This window comes from Tubulanus polymorphus, chromosome 3 (genome assembly GCF_964204645.1).
Source record: "Tubulanus polymorphus chromosome 3, tnTubPoly1.2, whole genome shotgun sequence".
Taxonomy (NCBI): domain Eukaryota; kingdom Metazoa; phylum Nemertea; class Palaeonemertea; order Tubulaniformes; family Tubulanidae; genus Tubulanus; species Tubulanus polymorphus.
The window spans coordinates 3,854,683-3,876,768 of NC_134027.1; the positions used below are offsets into that span (position 1 = coordinate 3,854,683).

At 37.7% G+C, this 22,086-nt stretch overlaps 3 protein-coding genes across 3 annotated transcripts in view; 1 reads left to right on the top strand and 2 right to left on the bottom strand.

Annotated features, from left to right (window-relative positions):
* The first annotated feature begins 121 nt into the window (after positions 1-121).
* LOC141902368 (ribosome assembly protein METTL17, mitochondrial-like) lies at positions 122-4,218 on the top strand. The gene is made up of 15 exons (XM_074790055.1): positions 122-198; positions 411-576; positions 880-1,008; positions 1,105-1,219; positions 1,476-1,557; positions 1,637-1,710; positions 1,787-1,881; positions 1,960-2,030; positions 2,117-2,230; positions 2,372-2,440; positions 2,517-2,573; positions 3,344-3,436; positions 3,519-3,585; positions 3,666-3,786; positions 3,953-4,218. Exons 2-15 carry the CDS (start codon positions 507-509, stop codon positions 4,209-4,211), a joined length of 1,416 nt encoding a protein of 471 aa, XP_074646156.1. The 5' UTR covers positions 122-198; positions 411-506; the 3' UTR covers positions 4,212-4,218.
* A 153-nt stretch (positions 4,219-4,371) lies between these two features.
* LOC141902317 (uncharacterized) lies at positions 4,372-11,788 on the bottom strand. Its single transcript, XM_074789983.1, has 17 exons — positions 9,459-11,788; positions 9,166-9,245; positions 8,880-9,018; positions 8,600-8,674; positions 8,416-8,504; positions 8,255-8,328; positions 7,897-8,057; positions 7,481-7,539; positions 7,317-7,394; positions 7,104-7,164; positions 6,949-7,015; positions 6,556-6,854; positions 6,352-6,433; positions 5,898-5,983; positions 5,679-5,756; positions 5,315-5,449; positions 4,372-4,993 (listed from the first exon to the last, which is right to left on the bottom strand). The coding sequence occupies exons 1-17, from the start codon at positions 9,861-9,863 to the stop codon at positions 4,805-4,807; spliced, it is 2,157 nt and encodes a 718-aa protein (XP_074646084.1). The 5' UTR covers positions 9,864-11,788; the 3' UTR covers positions 4,372-4,804.
* A 4,027-nt stretch (positions 11,789-15,815) lies between these two features.
* LOC141901802 (thyrotropin-releasing hormone receptor-like) overlaps positions 15,816-22,086 on the bottom strand; it is a 29,479-nt gene continuing 23,208 nt past the window's right edge. Inside the window, exons 3-4 of the mRNA XM_074789285.1 lie at positions 19,864-20,448; positions 15,816-15,985 (exon numbers count right to left, since the gene is read on the bottom strand). Of these exons, the coding sequence (XP_074645386.1) occupies positions 20,149-20,448 (300 nt within the window). The 3' untranslated portion in view covers positions 15,816-15,985; positions 19,864-20,148. The remainder of the gene's footprint in view (positions 15,986-19,863; positions 20,449-22,086) is intronic.

Below are 22,086 nucleotides of genomic sequence, written 5' to 3' on the forward strand. Positions count from 1 at the left end.
TTCGGATACCACCGATAAGTAGCGGGCACCGCTGCCTAGAGCAGAACCATCAGCCTGTGTGTAACTAGGTTCGAATCCCGCATTTCAACAATATAGCTTAATTTCAATTGAATTGCTATGGCGTTCTGCAAGTACCAGAATATTACAAGAAAATTGCTTATTTTCCAAAATAATACTGAACTAACATGCTGTAGAAGGGTATTTTATATTTTCATAAATGCAAATTTTACTTAAGACCTTGGTATGGCCTATAGTTTGGTAAATGTGAATATCAAATGAAAAAAGGACTTATTAATTTAGTTTTGTAGTCTGTGTTAACGCTGAGACAAACGATAAATGTTACATCTACCCCCAAATTCTGATGATGTTGATGCAAAACATGAAAAGATACAATTTTTCACTCTTTCCAGATTATTTCCACAATCTCAAAAGCTGGAAGCTTGCAATTAGACCCATTTGTAGCGGAGGGTAAACCTATAACAAAATATGGAAACCATCCCGGAATCATGAATATGAAGAGAACGCCTATTCCTGTCAGACTTCAAAATGCTATAAATACTATTTTGAGACGAGAAGGTATATAATTCTATATTCCCTCCTCAGTTGTTGGAAGGATTGTCAACTCTTGGTAGTCTACCAAATTTTTTGGGACTAATAATGTACTTTAGAACGAAGGCAGGGTTGGAAATTGAACTAATTTTTCTTGACAAACTGAATTTTTATAATCAGAAATTCAAAATTTTGGCAGGAAACCAAGGGTTTTGAATGATTGAGGGATGATTGGCTGTAGGCCTTAAATAACGAATAAGATATTGAAAGCACCATCCATGCCTCTTGTTGCCAGTACATTACATGTATGAACATATTTTTACAACATAGATTATCATATTCCTAAACTGAAGGAAAATTCTGAAACATTGATGAACTTTCTACACGCTCGACAACCGCCTACTGAGACCGAAGAAATACAGAAGCGGGCAAGAGAAATTGAATCGCAGCTTTCTACAAGTATGAGAATTTCACGGCTACGTGGTTCAATGACGTAGCATATCTTTTGAGAAGCGCCTTTGCCAAGTTTCTGATTATGTGTTTGTTCATTTTCAGAAAATCTAATCGATGCTGAAGGTGATGATAAAGCTTTGAGGTTAGAAATGAATCGTAGGCGATCAATTGTGCAACGTAAACTTCGTAGACAGATGTATCACTGGCAACCGGTAGAGTACGTACATTATTGGTTATTTACATAATCATGATTAAGCACAACTAGATCTTTTCTTAGGGAATTGTTTTAGGGGTCAAGACGAGGTATCATTTTTGGTCGGGCAGTTATCATCAAAACCTACATATATGACACTCGTCCTCTTGGAAATTGCATTGTTTTCACAATTGCTATAATAATGACTTTTTGAACGCTCTGCCTTTCAATTTTCCTAGGTCCATCCACCTTCATACAACTTATATCGATTATGTTTTAGATTCGATGCAGCCAAAGCAATTACATACATGGTCACTCGAATGATTCCTGAGTATTGTATTCTGTATAGAATATTTTCTGAGGTAGGAGCGTTATATATTTGATATAGTTTTCTTATAGAAGAATTGTCATTGATAATTAAAGCAGTATCGTGAATTTTAGATGAAAAAGCGACAATCTGAGTTCAAACCTCACACGTTATTTGATTTCGGGTCTGGTGTTGGTTCGGTAGCGTGGTATGTATTTATACGAAATAAAATCATTCATATCCATGTTTATAGGAATGTGATTTGAGACTTATTCTAATTACAGGGCGGCTAATGAAGTATGGCCTAAACATTTACATGAACACTATTGCGTAGACTCGTCGAGTGATATGAACACATTATTTAGGCTTTTAGTTCAAGGTACGTGCGTCATTAATCTAATGAACTGAATGAACAACTATCTGAAAGTAAAAGTTGAAAAATACTTTATTTTTTTAGATGCTGAGGAGAACAAAGAAACCTGGATGAAAGGGTTATTTCAGAAGCAATTTTTTCCACAATCCCATGAAGTAATTGGCAAACAGTCGCGATGCGTAGGTTAGCTTTCAGTTTCACTCTATAATTATGCAGGCTTTTATACTTGAACTCTTTTCAGAACAAATACAGTCTGGTAGTCAGTGCGTATTCGCTTTTTGAGCTTCCAAATCGACACGTTAGACGCAGTAGGATCGTAGATTTATGGCAAAAAACGGAGGAAAATGGATTTTTAGTACGTGTAAAACATGTCGAATATCCAACACAACCAAAGCCAGAATGAACTGAGTTTAGAACGTTTTAACTATTGTAGTGTGAACCTTGCTTAATTAAGTGTTAAATTTGCTAAAAAAAAAGTTTTGGTAATTTTTTGTAGGTATTCGTTGAGAATGGAACAAACGCTGGATTCAAACTCATTATTGAAGCTAGGCGAATCATACTACAGGTATGCGCCGTTAACGTAATGAGACAATTTCTTTATTCAGATGTAAAACCTCATTCTGTGTAAATTTTCTTGATAGGAAATGCGCCGTTCGACGCAAGAAAACTCTAGTTCTCATGGACATATCTTCTCTCCGGTGAGTAGCATGTTAACTCTTTAGTTTCAAGGCAGGTTTCGATTGGATGTATTCAGGTTTAGGACACGGGGGCTCGTATTTGAAGTTTTGGGGTGAACTGTTGCTTAGATCATCCAGTATCCCTGGTACTATAAATATAAAAAGAATTTATATAGTTATATATATATATATATATATATATATATATATATATAAATATATATATATATATTTTTCATATATATATATATATATATATATATATATATATATAAATATATATGTAAAAATATAATATATAGTACCATGGATACTGGATGATCTAAGCTTCAGTTCACCCCCAAACATCAAATACGAGCCCCTGTGGTTTAGGAAAAGGGATTCCGGATTACAAACTCTACCGGCTGCTGTTTCTATCAGGTTTACGGATTATGCTATTCCGGAATAAGTATAGTGTATTCTGGTCGAAACGAACGCTGCAGAAGAGAATTCCCGAATCGGTAGAAACCAAGCGAAACCTGCCTAAGAATGGTGTATCTTAGGCTAAACAAAAATGATACCTTGTTTCTCCGCAGCGGCCGGATCATTTTTGTAAAATATGATAAGATTTATAAACAGTTCATTCCTATAACTGCCGGGTCTGTTATGGTAAAATTGATCACGATTTTAAAAAAAGTAATGTATAGGGTAGATAGGCGGCCGGCCGGGTCAACATTTAAGCTCAGCAGAGCGGAGAAACAAGGTATCAATTTTTTTAGCCTTATAGACGATTTCCATTGATTATTTTGTAGTGTCCACATGAAGCATTTACGTGTCCGATGACTAACCAGTTAAAATCACCTTGCAACTTTGAAATCAAATACGAGCCCCTCGAATATATATCGGTGAGTATAAGTGTCCATTATTGTATGAACATATGCTTGAAATGATTTCGAACTACTAAATCCTGTTTCCGATTGATTCCAGAACGGAGTTCCGAAAACGGAAAGATTTTCCTACGTAGTATTTCGTAAAGGTCATAGTCAAAGTGAAGGTAATTTAGATTTTCGAAAATCATAGATGATTTTGTTTCGAATTTTAATGAATTTTAATTGTTTTTCCGATGTTTTTCAGACCTTTCATGGCCTCGTATCATTCGTCCTGTGTCAAAGCCATCGAAGCACGTCCACTGTCGAATTTGTTCGGCTAACGGAAAATTAGAGCATCATGTACTGTCTGCTAGACTGAATGGAAAGTACGTCTCATTCCTATGAATATAAAGCTCATCCGATTCCGGATTAAACATCATATATATACTTCATCTATACTATGTGGACCGTAAAGATCAAAATCATGATTGAACTGGTCTGAATTTCAGCAAGTTTGACTTTTGTACAATATTTACCACTTCTTCATTTCAGGGATCTGTATAAATGCGCGCGCAAATCAGATTGGGGAGACTTGTTACCAGCAACTGATATTCGTCACTCCCAAGAATCGAGCTCTGATCAGTTACAATCAGACGATGTATTTTCTAATGTCAAACACAATGAAGACAGTCCTAAAACTATAGTTTCTACAACTTCAAATAACGCTGTAACCGATGTGACATCTAACGATCAAGACATTAACTGTGATGATGTGATTATCAATGATTTATATCCAGATTTGAATTCGTGATTAAATTCTGGCCATTTTTAATTTCATTTTTTGTCGATATGTTTCGAGGAGTCTGGTCGAAGGTCAATACGTAGGATCTTACTGGCGTTTCCCAGGGGATACGCAACAACAACGATTAGATATTGATGTATTTCAATATATATATATATTTAGTATCACAGATCATCATGAAAGCAAAAGCAGCACTACACAGAACATAGTGGAACCTCGTTAAAACGACCTCGAATATAAAGACCTATTCTCAACCGGTTATTTCCTATTGGATATAAATAACGAACTATCGGTTATAACAAACACATTTCCCGGTCTCCGAAGGTTCGTTGAAACGAGGTTCCACCGTCAAAGAGGTGATTAAAATGTCTAGAAAAGGCTAAACAAAAATGATACCTTGTTTCTCCGCAGCGGCCGGGTCATTTTTGTAAAATATGATAAAATTTATAAACAGTTCATTTCTATAGCGGCCGGGTCTGTTATGGTGAAATTGATCACGATTTAAAAAAAAGTAATGTATAGGGTAGATAGGCGGCCGGCCGGGTCAACATTTAAGCTCAGCAGAGCGGAGAAACAAGGTATCAATTTTTTTTGGCCAAATGTCAGGTAACTGAGGTCTGCTTAAATGCTCTATGGAACCGTATAATTGAACGAGCGTCGTCAGTATCGCAATGCTTCAGTCCCTGGTTGTATCTGATGTTTTCGTGTTGCTGTACCTTGAACTCGTCCCAGGATACTTTAGTCTGTAACTCGTTTTCGTACTCTGATCGCTTCTTGAACGGCACGATTATCTGTAAGCAAGATCGGGTAGAATATTCATGAGCACAGCAGCTTTAAATTAGTCTCCTCGATATACGTACAGCATCCCTCCAGTTATACCCATACATGAATGTTTGATGTTTAATGAAGATAGATTTCATTTCATGACTGGGGTTTCATGAATGTTTTCATAGGCCAAATTGAATGCTTGCTAAGCTGGAATCGAAATTTATTATGAACATAGAAAACGTAAGATTAAACTTAAACCCATTTATCGAAATTCGTCTTCGAGATATTATGCGTGAATTCTAAATCGATTATCTTGAGGTATCGATATCAGAATGATAACTTACGCATTCTTTTAGAAGTGAAATTAGAACTGAACAAGCGTGTTCCAAATAGAATGTCTTCTTGATCATTATGCACATCGCACCTCTGCTGACTAGTGCCGTATTGGGCTGATCATCAAACAAATCATGTGCCAGGCCCTAAATATAGAAACGAATATTCGGAAGGCGTACGAGACGTCTGTAATACTAATTCTAACAAACCGCGTTCTCTCTTCCCCTATATGTGTAGCTAGATAAATACATGTGCGTATATGATAACAGCGAACTTTATGAATATTTTGTTTCCACAGATTCAAATTACCAATACAATATACTACAACTATAACTATAGTACCGTCAGTACAAATAGAGGAATAATGATACATACGTAAACGTCTCCTTTATCCAACGTCTTAATGCAAATGAAAGCAGGATTTTCTAGGCTGGATTGTGTTTTAACGTAGCCCTAGAAGGCGATAAATCATTCAGTTAATGTGAATATATTTGAGAGATGTTTCTATTCGATAAAGTAAGCGAAGAGACGTCGATGTCTCGTACAGAATATTGGTTTATGCGGCGTGTGGTCACAAATCTCGGTAATACTAACCGTTTTGAAGAATTCCATGTTCATATCGGTCGTTAAGGTGCGGTGACCTTCGATAGTGCCATCATCGTGAATGACTATTTTGTTCGCTGGAATAGAAGAAACACAATTGCTCTGCAAAACTACGAAACTTACGACGAGAAGAGTATACGTGCTATTCGCGGGGTTCACGATCTGTCCATTTGGTTTTGTGATGAAGTCTGACGAACGATAAAAGATCACCCCGGGGATCGCCTCGTGTCGTTAGCTCATCACTATCTAGTAACAGCGAATGCTTTACAATGTTAATGGCCATATTTGTAAGAAACATGAAGATAAATGCAATTAGGCGAAGAATATGGCATACGCGAATTATATCCGCGCAGATCAAGTGAACAAGACATGGGGAACAGAGCGAGATGGATTAGCATTTAGCGCAACTGCCAAACGTTCATCTTACATGCAGGCCTATACTTACTTATCTCATCATTCATAATATCTTTAGACGCTCCTTTCATGAATGGTCTCGGCGTCATGGGTTTGGCAGTGTAAAAAGGACCCTGAAAAATTAAACCTTATGATATTCACGGGGTAATCAGATGCACTGACAAACGCCTTGATACTGGAAGCTTCCTTTCACATAAAAACATCTAAACCAAACTCATAATCCCGACCAATTTACCGATGCGTTTAGATTGACTGGCTTTCCGTCTTTTATTTGTCCTAACATCCTTAAGAAAGAGCCCTCTCGGTGTAATGTCATATCGACGCTATGGCGTTGTGTCTCTGGTTTTGTTCTAAGACTCGCCCCGTGGTTCTTTCGTCGTCTGTACGATGAACGACATTCTACATTCAAGTCTGGTAACATTAAGTGATAGCTCGTGTTGCACGTTTTTAGATGTAGAAGTCTGTCCAGGTAAGCTTTGTGCTGACTGGTGGTCAGTTCTTTCTCGACCGTACAACTCTTCTTTCGTTTTTTTGCTAGACAGAAGATGTGCATAAGAAAAAAATGAATCTTCGTGGAAAAATACGCTTTCTGACTGAATACATACGATATTAACAATGATTAAATTACCTTTGATCTTACTTTTCTTGTAATTTACGACAGGGGCTTCCATTTGCATAATGATATCGACTGAGCCCTTGGAAAAAGAAAAACAGTTTATAATATCCCTTTTGTAGATAGAGATGTTTATTTCGTCTTTACGAAGAACAGCAAAATTCTATTACGGATTTGACTATGTATATCCATTCGCAGGTCCGACTGTCGGGCACCATTACTGCTCCGCTTCTGAAAGTAAGAATTTACGGGAGAACGTTGATCGGGTACATTCATGTCGACGACTATGAGCCTTAGAGCCTGAAGGGAGCTGTAGTTAACATGTATCGTTTCGACTTTCAGCAAAAACACAAAAGGTTCATTTTGCAAGGTTGTACACCTACTTGAAATACGATGCCATGACTTTCCGTGGATTGTTTTCAAGTTTCTCCAGGGGCCACTGCGCAAACATTGATATTTCACTGCAATTTAATGTATTGAAGATAAATGATATGCGTATTTCTCACCATCTCCATTAAACATTGAACATAATAGCAGCGAAACCTACTTTAGAAATTTAACGTCACTTGAACCAAATCCACCACCCATGAATATATCAATGTAGTCCTACAAAACAAAAATCGATGATTAATTCAGCGTGATTCTTCTTTAATCACTTCATCACGAGCACTGCAGAAGTTAGAAAAAATTCATCTGCAATTATAAAACAAATTCATCTGCGATTATGACGTCAATGCGCCGGAAAACTAATGCGTTACGACCCCTATTAGACGAATAGATCACGTTGAATCTTGGGTGAATATCAATTCAGAATTAATTCAACTCGATAAAAATATATATCATTATGCAACAATCAGAATTCTTCGCATTAAAACCGCCAAGAACCTTTTTTCAAAATCCGCCGAACTGCAAACATTAAGAGACGTGAGTTGATTTGAGGCGTTGTCTCGGGATATTGCTTACCAAGCTGTCTAAACACAGCAATTCGATCGTTTCTCTGGAAATAACGCTGGAAAACCGCAGGGTTTGGTTCATGATACTAAGTTCACCGAACCCTTGTCCCTTGCTTAACATGCAGACAGCTTTGGAGTTTTGTCTCGTTTCGTCAACAACGGCTACGATTGCTACGAGTAAAGTTGAGAAAAAAACTTCAAACTGAATTTTCCTCTTTTAGAAGCTACCGCGTTGTTGTATTAGAAACATTAACTGATTAACCTAATTATGTTTTATGTAGTGGAATAAAAGTTTGAGTAGATAAATATTCATTAAATACATGTATTAATATTTCAATTAGATCGTCTAAGGGACTTTTCATACTAACCAGATCCAGCTAGTATTATATAGTAGTAAAATGGCCGATCTCCTTCCCGTATGATAACCCTTTTTCTGCCATACCTATCATAACGACAATTGCAGACTTTACTTTCAAACTTTATTTTAAAACATAAGTCAAGAGTATCTCACACCATCATACATACTTACTTTTCATACCAGCATCTTTTCGCTACTTCTAACTGAAATTCGGCCGGGTAATTTTCCATATTTTTCAATTTCCGGATGAACACGCGAATCTGTATAAGAAAATTTCTTTCCAGCAATGAATGATGATTGAATTATATACGTATATTTTTTCAAAATTAGAAAAGTCTCGCCTTTTACTGCGTACCAGATGAATATCCTCCTCAGTGCGGTGTTCGGGTAGTTTTCGGAACGCGTGTCGCAATTCTTTGGTCATTTCCGTCTGAAAAATTGCGCCCGTTTGTTAGCAGGGCCTCTAGTGCCTAGGGATATTCGCTCTTAACAAGGAAAACGTTTGCATGCAATCTCGCAACATGTTTGTTCTGAGAACATTCACACAAACGATCATCAACAAGTCGTGACGTTTTTTACTCAAAGCCATATCCCCCGGGTTTATGCTATATAGATATCATTAGATGGATAGTTACCCCTCTTTTCCAAATCCGTAAACCTCTTAACATGTCAACTGCATCTTTCTCCGTAGGCTCATTTTCATCGTCCGTATTAATATCGACATCATTAACCAGTAGATCCAGTGAATTGAAATGTTGTAGGACGTCCTTGACTCTGGAACACACAATGAGCAGGACGTGTGGGTTTTTACCGTAAGTAAATGAACTCATATTTCGTGGTAAAATCGAGATAAAGATGAATATGATTGCGTGGAAGTTGGTGTTATTCTTTAATAACCGGGACAGGGAGATTGATACTGACCGCTGGGAATGATACTTATATAAACGCATAAAAACCATTGCCATCCGAGTCAAGCGACGCCATCTTCTCATCAAAACGTTCTGATTAAAAAGATATAATATGCATATATGTTCTATGATTATGACTGCTGTACTATCAATCTGCTACAAAAAAAAATTGTTTACTAGGATAATGTATTTATTGTCTGATTTTTTTGTTTACGAAAAGAGATTGAAATCCACAGAGCGCAATAACTGGACCAAAGTGCTTCTCACGAGGGCTTCCGCACAAAATTACTTCTTATCATGACTCACCACTCGTTCCTTCGGAATTCTTTTCGGCTCTTCTGTTTCTGCGATATCTATCGGCTTCAGGCTTTTCAATTTGCTTTTGCGTTTTCGCTGTTGTCCGAACCCGAGCAACACTCGTGATGTCCGTCGATGTTCGGTATTGATTACATCCAGTGCCCTGTTCCAAGTAAGGCGCCGTTTACCCTTGTATGCACTTTTTACCGACCCATCGTCCGATAGTTTACGGTCTGATGTTCGAGAATCTCTGCGGTCGCCCAAGTTTTCTTTAATTCTTTGAAAGCTATCCGACAATCTATGAAGCACACGTTTACTTATTCTTTTTTGAAAGTTGCCGGGTTCAGCAACTGATGTCTTTGGTGAGATATCCATTTTCAACGTACGTTTGTGAGGATAAAATGTCAATTTCATTTATACAGGATTATCAAAGTTCCCCTCCATGTGTCCATTTAAGTACTTGCACTTATGAATAATCAGTTCATTTCAGAGGGTGAGAATTCTCGCGCGATGTTTTCCACCGATAATAACAAAATCAAGCGGTTTTCCGACGTATTGTAGCGGAAGATTGTGCGTGTTTAAAGCGAGAATAATCCAAGATTATTTCGATAAAGAATCAGTGTTTAACGGCACGGCATAAGAATTCCGGTAGGATCAAGTATCGAACAGTACAATGCCCCCGTGATTTACGAGCTTTTGATCCACAATATGGATTACTGCAAACACGGACCAAGATTGTCAGAAGTCTCCAACCGAAACGCACGTTTTTATTCAAGACTGTAAATTGACCGTATTTCGACGCCACATAAACCACTGATATCATTAGGAAAATATACTTAATGAGTTTTTCGTGACTTGTATGTATAGCTGGGGATAGTGTTATCATTTAAAGAACCATTTGACATACCGATACAATTATCGGCTTCTTTTTACTTTTTTCCGTTTTCTCGTTGGCATCGGGTCGTCGTTTCGCATTACTTACATGAGCTAATGCGAGGAATTGTAACTTAACATATCTTAAATATTGAAATAGTCTATAGCATAATTTCATTTAAACGTTCACCAATTATTGGGAAGAATAAATTCCTTGAATAGATAATCAGGAAGTTATTTGTTAGAACGTGAATTGTATAACTTCCCATCAAATTGTTTATGTATATATACTACAATCCGGTTGGAAAAATAACGTTGCATCCAAAGTATATGCTGTAGAATTCCGAATATTGAAATTAGAGCTTATTTGATCAATTCGATTTTCTTGAATGCAATAGCTGCGATTATGAGGTCAATATAAACAAGAAATCGCTTGAATACAATATTTCAGAGAAATGTCGCCGACGATACGGAGTTAACGACTTGCCGAGACCGCTCTCCTTTTCGAAACAGACTTTTGCATTTAAAGCGCAGTCGTCTATCAACCACTACCCACGTGACCCAATAGGAAGCCGCATACACGCCCATCGTCCATGACGTAATTCGAATTGCACGACCGCTAACCATACCTGATAGACTTATTGGTACCGTTATTGCAAACGGCATCGTCGTAAAAAAGAAAACTATATACTGTAAATATATAGAGAATAAGGGTGCACATTCTTCCGAAAAAATTACACTTTTCAGCCATTTCGATAATGTTTGTTGGCGTAACCTGGGGTTGGAACGGACCTGCTTGCGACGTATTCTCGTAAGGATCGCCTCGCCTAGAAATACGTACAACACGCAAAGCACCAAAGCTGGTAAATATATACCGAGTACGATCATCGTAATGCCACAACTGGGATTTTCACTGAGTCCGTAGCTACATGTGGAGCTGTTGTATCTGAAATCGTAGGTTAACACGAGACAATGCCAATCCGTCACTAATTCACCCGGCATGTACATTATCGACGGTATGGCCCAAAGCAAGACGACCGATACCATAACAAACGTTCGTCGAATGCTAATTTCCACTTTGGTGATCTTAAGGTATTGATAAAACGCCATACCACTTGGACTGGAAACAGCCACAGCGAAAGGTATCAAAGACAGAACGGTTTTCGCCTTGCAGAGCCACGGAAGAGTATCCTCGCCACCCATGTGTGTCAGACTTATGATCGTGTAAATGTTACATGAAAGGATACCAAGCATGCAGCCAATGCAGCCGTTCACTATGAAAAAAAATCCGTTCTTGAATTTCGTCCGTTGTATGAGAATTATCAGAAACAAGTTGCCGATAACTCCGGTGATAAATCCCAAAATATTCATTACCACACGAATCCAGAACGGTGCGTCACCTTCATTAGATTCCACCATGTTGATTCTAAGATCTATCTTTGAGTTCTACTCTCCTGCTACAACTATGGCTGCGACCGTGCACGTATATATTGTGTATACTACCCAATTATGCTGGTGGTAAATATAGCGTATATCTAGATAATTTGCATTTCTATCCCTTTAAAAGGAAGTTAATCATGTTTATAATGTACGGTTTTTCCATATGCGTAATCAAATGCATCGATTTCAATTGTTACATTTTGAATAAAGACAATCCCCATGTATAGATAAGCTACGTAACCCGCACCCTGACAATTTTGGAATAGCTGCATCAAAACCTGTTCTTGGCCACTATTGAGTGTGTTTGAGACGTGGTAGAAATATTGTTTGAGGAGGCGGTAATAAATCAGTTATCGATAAATAAATGGCTGACTTCGGGCAAGAAGTAAACCACCAATCTGTGCGCATGCATGTAAACTTCGCCATAACTGAACTGATCAATGCCGGGCAGACCATCAGCTGTGAATAATATGATTTAGCGATAGATTTTGTTTACTGGGGTGTGAGATGATCCACACTTGACTTCAATCAGTAGTCCCATCCTCGTGGTCATATTCATCGTAATACGATGGTCACTACTAAAGAGTCCGCGCGATTAAGCAAGTCGTATTTCACGGATACCCGCGATAATGCCATTGCCACTCATACGGAGGAAAACGCGTTGCAGCCATAATCTTGTGAGAATTGCGATAAGCAATTATCACACAACTGCCCAATATATCGTCGTCGCATGAAGTAACAAAGGATGCAATTATGTTGGCGTAATTATCCGAAGATGCTATACCCGTGGTCTATACTTTTACGTCTAGATTATATCCACCTACGATACAGTCACACTTCGCCGAAGGGTTTATTCGCGAGCGTCCATTTTTGGACGCGGACATTTGCGATAAAATGTCATTGGATGTACAATATCAAACTAGTTCGGTCTGATATAGGTAATTTAAAACCACCTGGAAACAAGATAATTTGAATTTCATTGTTAAATCTACAGCAGTCATGAATTAAAAAGAATTCAGAACTGAAAATTATCTTAAAATTATCATCATCAGAAAAACCAAAATGATATCTTATCACTATGGTTTCTCTGATGATGGAGTTTATCTAAACTCTGAGACTGTCAGACAATAAACGCTTTAATATCAACTGCGAGTCTTTTACTTGTTAACTCTAAATACTGTCTTCCAGTCAGAACAATGTTTATTTCAGAGCTAGAAACGGACATCGTCCTATCTAGAATTTTTATGCCAGCAAATGCGTAATATTGATTAAATCTTTTGTGGTGGTATCGTTAGTCGGTTGAAGGGAACTGAGTCGATACAATTGAAATCAGTTTCTCTTCTAACAGATTTCAATTGAAAGAATGTCGTTTACAACTGACAGAACGCCACGAATTAAAGATTGACAACATCACTTTCATAGTGTGGAGAGTTCGCTATTTCGTAATGTAGTCCCCTCACAAATTGATTCTTCGCACTACGTCTCTATTCATAACGAAGAAATTAGATTCATATCACGAACGACAGGGTGTTTAATGATTCGCTTCTGTGTCACGAAAACCAATCTTTGCAATTGGAGAGCAGAAACGAGTGATTTATTTAGCGTGAGCGAACGACGTCAAATTTTGTTTTCACTTACATTCAAATAATGAAGCTCATCAGGCGGATGCTTTATTATTGACACAAGTCAAATTATCTGTGACGCATATTCGGCCCGTGATCTTCCTAGACACATCGAGTACTTCACTTCTCTGACCCGGCGTATACGTGTTTTTACATCACGATATTAATGAGGAAAATTCTCCTGGCTATTAGACGGACGGCTCAGCTTCTCCCCGAGAGATTATTGTCATCGAAAAATCTCCGGGTGATTATCAAATTCTGATTATCAGATACGCCTTAGGCGCCGAGTTTTGATCATACGGGAACAGTCGAAGGGAGTCGTATATTTCAAACAAATTTCTCCAAGGGCTTTTCACGAAAAAACAATGTCATTTACAGATGACGCTCTCGTCAACTTATGTCTCTACAGCAGATATGCCTTGTTGAGAAATTCAAACTTGATAGCAAACGGTGAAGTCATCGATTTGAAATGAACTTTTATTTAGTAAAATAATTTACTTGAATTTCATATACGTACATTTACTTTTTAACGGTTTCAAATTTGTCTCATAAGAGACTCGCGACAAAATTCAACAATAAGTATAGATGCTACATATATGATAACATAATATATCAATTCGAGATTTCACATTTCAATTTCACAAAGTTCAGGCATATTGTACTTATAAACATTAATGATATGCTTATTTTTCGCCCTTAAAGCATAAATAAATAAAGGCTAAGACGATCGTTCGTTCATATGTATCAACGTTTGAAGCGATAATTCGCTAATTATAAAAGCGATAATTGAAGATTTCGCTCTATCAATTAAAGACGTTTACAAAATTATTTTAGTGCCTCGAAGTCAAGCCACAATCACGAGCACATTTTCTTTCGTTTATTATTTTTCCCATTTCTATTTACATCATATTCGTCTATACAAGAAGAGAAAATGTACGAAAAATAAACATTATTGGACCTTCTGTAGAAATGATTACTGTATGGTCGATACCACGATCAACGATCATTAGAGAAAATTCAAATGAACTGACAGCACAATATGCTAAATTTTCATTTTTGTCTGACATTATCTGAGATCAAAAATTACATTTATCTAAGCACACAAATATATCTTAAACGCTTGCCTGTGATTCAAATATTCTACGATGATTAGTTATTGAACAGAATTTGCGTGTAAAACCAGACAAAGTTGCGTGGGAGAACTCATGACCATAGAATTCTTGGAGCAATCCTTATTTTCCCAACGATGCTCAATGCAACAGACCGCATACGTACAGGAAGTAGTTTTTAAGATACGTCGATATAGATTCATATCACAGGTATTTTTTCCTTTAAAGAAAAATATGATAAGCACGCGAACATTGCGATACGCGTTAGCAAAGAATGTTGAGTTAAAGGCCATGATTTTTCAGTGATCAATTCGAAGCCAGTCGCCGTCAACCATGGAAGCAGTACTGACAGATTCTTCATAAGAATATTGACTTAGTTTTTCATATTTCGTGTTCCAGTGACAAAGCAATACGAAAGCTTTTATAGAATCTTTGATCCGTCACCGAGTTAGGTCACCTGCCAGGATACGATGATTCTTTGCTTAGTTAATGCGTATAATTTGTCAATGAAAGCCGATGCGGTTTGTATAAACAGGTATTCGACTGCAGCCATAACCAGATTGAATTTGCTCTACATCTAATACGGTCGTTTAAACCAATATGCCCCTATTAGATTTCCATGACGGAGGGCGCGCAGCCTCTAAGGAAAATGCGCACTATGGTTTTAATTTCTTATCTAAATCGACCATTCGCTTGAATTTCATTTGAGGCGAGGAAATTCGAGTATCAGCGGCATTTCTATTATCAGAAACGTAACAAGATAACAATGCACGTCTCGCGGAATGTGATTTAGATCGATTCTAAATATTCGATATAGCTAGAAAATCGCTCGGGAAGTTTCATCACCTTTCATGCGCCCTAAGTCAGAGAACGAATTACGAACCACGCATGGAATATCTTTCTTTTGCTATCGCGGGACTAGAAATGGGATCGTGCTGATACCTCGTCTCCCTGGACTTTATTGATATTTGGCAAAGTAAAGCGCGAATCCGGAGGGTCACATTCTTGAAAACGATACCACGATGTTTCATCGTTTGATCTCGGCAGATGGTGTTTTTAAATCGATGGTTTCATGACGTACCGTATCTCTACTGGCGGCGTCTTCGACTGCGGTTACCCATGCGCGGCAGGTGAAACTAACGAGTTGAGAGAAAAAATAATATTTCCATTAGAAATGTCACCTTTATGAGACGGACTTGCGGCAAGAGCCTACAGACACAAGTTTCACGAAATAGCTTGATTTCACGTTTTAGGAGGCTTCCACGTTATATACACACACGATCAACGATTTTTTTTTAATGGAAAATGCATTAAGCCCGAGTTTCTATAGGTTTTTATACGTCTGTAGATCCACTAATTTCTGTATTGCCGTTCGGTGTGACCGAGCGAGGATACCTCAGTGGGGGTTGACGGGAAAACACTGTCGAATGAGCCTCGGCTGGCACCTCGCTATATACGTACGACTTTCCCAAATATTCCGCACCCTTTGTGTCTGAAAAAAAACGAGAGATCTTCAATAAAAATACGTCACGGTGGCAGTACGAATAGATTATCTTCAAATCAAAGGATATTCATCACTGCTTATTGCAGAATGTAGTCTTCACAATTCGCGTTCATTATCCGCATTATCATACGCATCGATCATGCAGTAATCCGATTGACTAAAATCTTATCGGTTTAACTAAGAAATATTTTGTGATGGGATTTTTAATTTAACAGCATGCAAATTGCCAGCATGCGTCATGGAAACTGCTGATCATTGGAATAATTCCTTTCTATTATTAGATCCGACACGTCTTGTCAATAGTTCATTACCTATCTGAATGTTCATACTTTAATACATATCTGATATGTCAGAATGATTCGCACAACAAATATAGTTTTACTGTAAGGTGATAGTGTGAATATATCAAATATATTCATTTCTAGAAATACGAAGGCGTATCTTCCTCTTACACGCCAACAGGTTCTTTTCTCTTCATATTTGACTGTATGCAGAGCTAAGTCGAATAAGAAAGCTAACTTGAAAGGCTTAGAAATTAACAAACTGATGAAGTAGTGCACATCCACTCCTCACATCATATCGTAATTGCCAAAAAAATTCATAATCAAAAATAAATGACAATTCGGAACATAAGAGTCATGACATTCATTTAATTACAAATAAACGCCAATATTCGCAATTGTCAGTTGTTTGAAGGGTCGATATCGATGACGTGTAGTTCACATTGATTCGTGTACTGCCCTTTTTAATAAATGCTTAGCAGTTATCAGTAGAAACATTGGTTTTTACGGCAACAAATAATAATCTATCGCATATCTGCCTTTCTACAGTTCACCTTTCTGAATGTTTTCATATTTGTACATATTTTGATGTATTGCAATTGCCCGACTTGGGATACAATGAAAATAACGTCTACAATATAACATGACGCCTCGAGGTAATTTATTTGGCATCAAAAATCTGATATAGGAAATCTCTAGATCTCTAGGTGAGGAAAAAGATCTCCTTACGTGGAAAAATGATATAACGTCTACAATGATAAAGTGACGCCTCAAAATAATTGATCTGAGCAAAGGGATCTCTGAATCTTTAGATGTAGAAAAAGTGTTATAGAATTTATACTGCCTAAGCTGGTGCTGCTGTTGATAGGATATTGGCTTCCAGAATTGCAACATGGCCTATTTAATTTTCTTGAGGTAACATTGTCGTTGGCTTCGGAGTTTATTACGAATGATGTGCTCATATTTTGAAATACAGAGTTGCACGGTGGGCTATGCGCAATTTCCAGCCAATCTTCTCTCTCATCAGGACTAATGGGGAAAATAAACAACAGGCGACAAACACAAACGAACATAAATAGACGGAAATGTTATCATATTACGCACTAAGCCGTTATATTTTCTATTTATTGTGGAAGCAACAGATCGGCAGAGGTCGAACTGTTTCCCTCAGAGAAAGAGAAATTCACTTTTACAGGTATAACGAGATCACGACGAATGACTTAAAGGAATTTTATTCGAGTAACCTCGTAGCGATTCAGTCCGTCAGAGTTTCTAGACGCATGTGTTCGAGTGTGCATCAGTTCTTCATATTGTAATTTATGATTCGGCGTCAGGGATGAAAATATTATGCGATGTCATGACGTTCTCGCGTTAATCCTGGTGGTTGCAAATTTTACTCATCGAATCATTTCGATCTTCGGTTCACTGTAAATCACGACGGGATTAATCCAATTATGATTGATTTTCACACATCACAGTAGGCCTAATATTCGCGTAATAAGTCGCCGCCAATGACATTTCAGTTCCCTTCGCGGTGAAATGCCTTGCGTAATCGCTGCAATAACACGGCGGGTTGTTGGTACATACCAGTTTATTTCAAATGGCACCAGTCTAAAAACTGCTGCGGTTTAGATTTCACCCCTGTTGCACACTTTCGACTTGGTATTGCCAGATAAGCTTAATCCGGATGGAATGATTTATCAAGAAGGCAAATCGCCTCCGACTAACCGCGCAAACTCATCCGCCCGACTCTCCTGAATTTATAAGCGCGCACTTTCCCAGTTTTGGCCGTATGATTAATAAACCCCGGGAATGTGAATACAAAGATAGGAAAACAGGCCCATTACAGTTCTGTATTGAGGGTCTATGTGACTTCGTTGATATGTGTCTCTTTTCATGTCAATGGCTTCGATGACGTCAGTTCTTCGATAGAAATTGTAATTTAAGATTATCCAAAAATTAGAATGCAAGAATGATAGGAGCGCTTTCGTTGACCCGATATAGATGTTATTACTTACAGATGGAAACGAAATTTATCAAGATATTGGGCTTTCTGCCTTAACGTGATACATCTATGAATACTGAAGTTACGTCAGATTTTGCGGAGAACTCTTTCATGTGAATTGTTATAATTGCGACATTCACCTGATAGGCTTCCATCTATTATTTTGCCAGTGCGCATTCTGGCATATCTAATGAAGCCACTCAGGTGCATGTTAACCCTCTCCTGGTAAACCATCGACTAAGTTATCACATGAAAGCGTTTGTTTGAAGATGTTTTTGCGTGCTAACCCACTAGCGACATTTCATTGACAAATAGCTACGATCAAATTAGCATTCCCTTATCGGTCCTCAGCAATTTTAATGATAAACCGTTTTTGCAGATGTTGTGCAAGAGTTTGTAAACTAAAGTAAACCTAGTAGTTTTCTGCATAAATCTGTTATCACGAATGTTTCTATTTTTCATCATCATCATTCATCGATGAATCACGACAAAAGCGTTGTTACGGATGACAACTTCAAGATGATCGAACGACGGTGAAATTAATTGCGATATAAATAAATTCTAACGCGATGCATATACACTGGATAAATAAATCATTAGACATGGGGAGGAAAATTATTATTGTCACAACAGACTCGTTACCATGTGCAACCCCTGTCATCACCATATCCTCTAAAGCGATGTAAAAAAATGCCAATGTACTTGTTTGTTGGATCAAGCCACGGTTTTTATAGCAACTGATCTTTTTAATTTTTTCCACACTAAATTTAACCAGATATTCACTATTTGACGAGCATATAATTCTGTAATTTGATAAGTACTCGTCATGATGGAATAGCATGCAACATTTCTACACACTTGACTGTTCACAAATCAAATACAACACTATTCCTAATATTAGTTTCGACAGCTAATGTTAACCCGGTGAACATTTGATAGCTATATGCGGCATCTGCTGATACCCATATTCTAAAATTCTGAAATTATTCAAACATTTTTTCTTTGGAAATGCTGTGAATTGATTCGTTTTACATCAGCTATGAGTCACTTGTATGAGCTGGTATTGACAGATTCGTCTTTGGCACTTCGCCTTATAATTTAGCCAAACGAAATAGCAAATGATATTGAGAGGAATAGATGTACAAATGAACAATAGCACAGTAGCTATCATTAGCTGTATGCCATTTGCGTGAGAAAGAAAATAAGAAATGTTCGTTTGTAGCATTTAGTTTTTCTAAGCTGTCAAGTAATGTCTCCAATCTTTCAAGCAAAACGCTTTTAAGTAACATGCGATATGTATGCCATGAACTTGATGCGATCGTGGATATTTATGATTCCAGTTATTTTGAATAAACATATCGAGAGGATAAATCTGATATTTAGTGCACGTTTTATAACAGTAAGGTGACATAAATGACATCATTTTACTGCAGTAAGATCCCAGGTGAACCTGGAAATGTACTGCTAATCCTCTCAGAAATAAACCCTCTGCTGTGGTTTGATTAGAGGAGGTTTTACGTCGGAGCCGAACATAAAGGGTTTTAAAACTCAAACAAACAGTTTCAAATCAGCAAACTTACCTGTGTTATACGATTCAATAAGCGCAACGCAAAACGGATATCACAGAAGAAGACTACAGTATAATCTAAACTATATACAAAACACGTCAAACAAAAAGGGATTAACAACATCGGAGGATTGCAGTAATGTCCATCTATTTCAAGCGATACAAAATGTATATTTTCTGTCACAGGTGCATGCATATATACATAGATATATGTATGGTATCATCGCGGAGAAATTCATATATTCTATGGACCCGGTGCCTTAAGTGTCTGCGTTAAATATAGAGGGCTGTTCTATCATCAAAGATCACTCTCTTGCATCGTCGTCACCGCAGTAGTTGTAACATAACGATATCTAGACTGTTTCGACTGCTTACCGCATGATAAAAGCCGCTTAAAGGCACGTCGAAACTTCATCGACATGGCATTATATAAAATAGGGTTGATGGCCGAATTCATGTAGACCAAGAGACGGCAGAACAGTTTGAACCACAAGTCGACATAACGCTTTTTGCTAAACGAATTATATACAACCCAGACACGGTATGGCATCCACAATGTGGCAAACATTCCCACCACTACAGCCAACATCTTTATCACCTGCAAAATACAAAATAAGAATGTTTTATTAGAATGATAGATTTTGTTGCATTTCAAACCATTTAGTGGACTTTCATTTAATTACTGGTACAGTAGGTGCAGAAGTGTCTGTAATCCGGTTAATTATGATCTAAATCAAACGCTTTTCGTACGAAACCAAGACCGTTTGCGCGAAACCGCTTTCGTCGAGCTCCGAGAGTGAATTAATAATTTTCCAGTAGAGTTAATTAACGATAAAACAAAACGTCAAATAAATCAGAAACTGCGTGGATTTTACGACAAATCACACCTGCTTTAACACGCAAGTCATGCTGAGTAAAACACGTCTTTGCACTCCTTGCACTTAAAGCCAAACCGATTTACGGGAACATTGAATTAATTACCGAACGTATAGAAAAAATAACGAAAATCCATCGGATTAAATTATAGAATATTCGTGTGTTCGTGCGGGGCTGTAATAAGGTGCGATTATCCGATAACGGAGAGGGCGGTTTTGCCGTCATTTTATTCGGGGTGTCGATAGCATGTGTTCTGAACGTTCGATTTAATCGTAAATCATAATGATATCGCATTCGGCATTTTTCGGGAGCGCGCTCTCGCGGCATCGACGTTATTGGCGAGAAGCTCCCTAAACGTCATGACAAAAATTGAATTCGAACGATCCCGCACAATTTAGTCCCTAATGGCTTCCCGGATGCGGCGCCATCAATAGTTTTCCGTGATCATTTTGCCGATATGAGAAAGTAACATTACCTGATGCACGCGCCGATATGCAGAGCCGCTTACGCATCGATTTCATGAAAGCGAGAACTGAAAATATTGGACCGAGTAATTGTTTCACCAAGTGAAACTGTCTGTTTTATAACCATTCGATCAGGGGGATTATGTTTTCGGCCCTAGTCGTTTTAGTTTCATTGCGTCGATCAAAATTAGTAAGACGAAAATAATAGTTGAAACTTGAAATTGATAAAATACGCACTGGATAAAGTGCTTAATGGTGTGGTTGATATTCATATAGGAAAATTTCGAATCATCATCATCAGTGACGTCATCTACAAGCTATGTTTTCTAGGTGTAGTAGACTGATGTGTTCATTTCATCTTGGAGTAATCATTTGTCAAATGATTACTCCAAGATTTCATCGATCAATTGCGGATTCCTCAATCAATGTGTGGTTATCAACAGTGGATTATACCAGATGATTAAACTAATGTTAGTACAATGATCCCGATAAGAATTTCTCCTAAGAATTTCTCTCTAGTTTTACTCATTCAAATCCTTACATTTCAGTTGAACCGACTCGTATCATAATCCATTTTCCAACAAAATTCGAATATATCAAAACTAAATCCCCCGGGACTTTCGGTGAAATCCATTTCAAACCGCAGTATCAAATTACTGGTGTACACGAAGATTGTGTGTTTGTGCAGAATCGATGGTGATGAATTCTAAGTGGGAAATCAAATTAAATTGCTGAAATGCGTGGTACTATATACGCATTTGCTCGTATGCAAAATGCTGTTTGGTTCGATCTAACAATATCCTTTCGAACGCATGTTTCTTAACTATACCGAAGATTAAATACATCATCCCCGCGCTACAAGTTATACAGTTACGTAAAAAGACAATTCGTTGTCT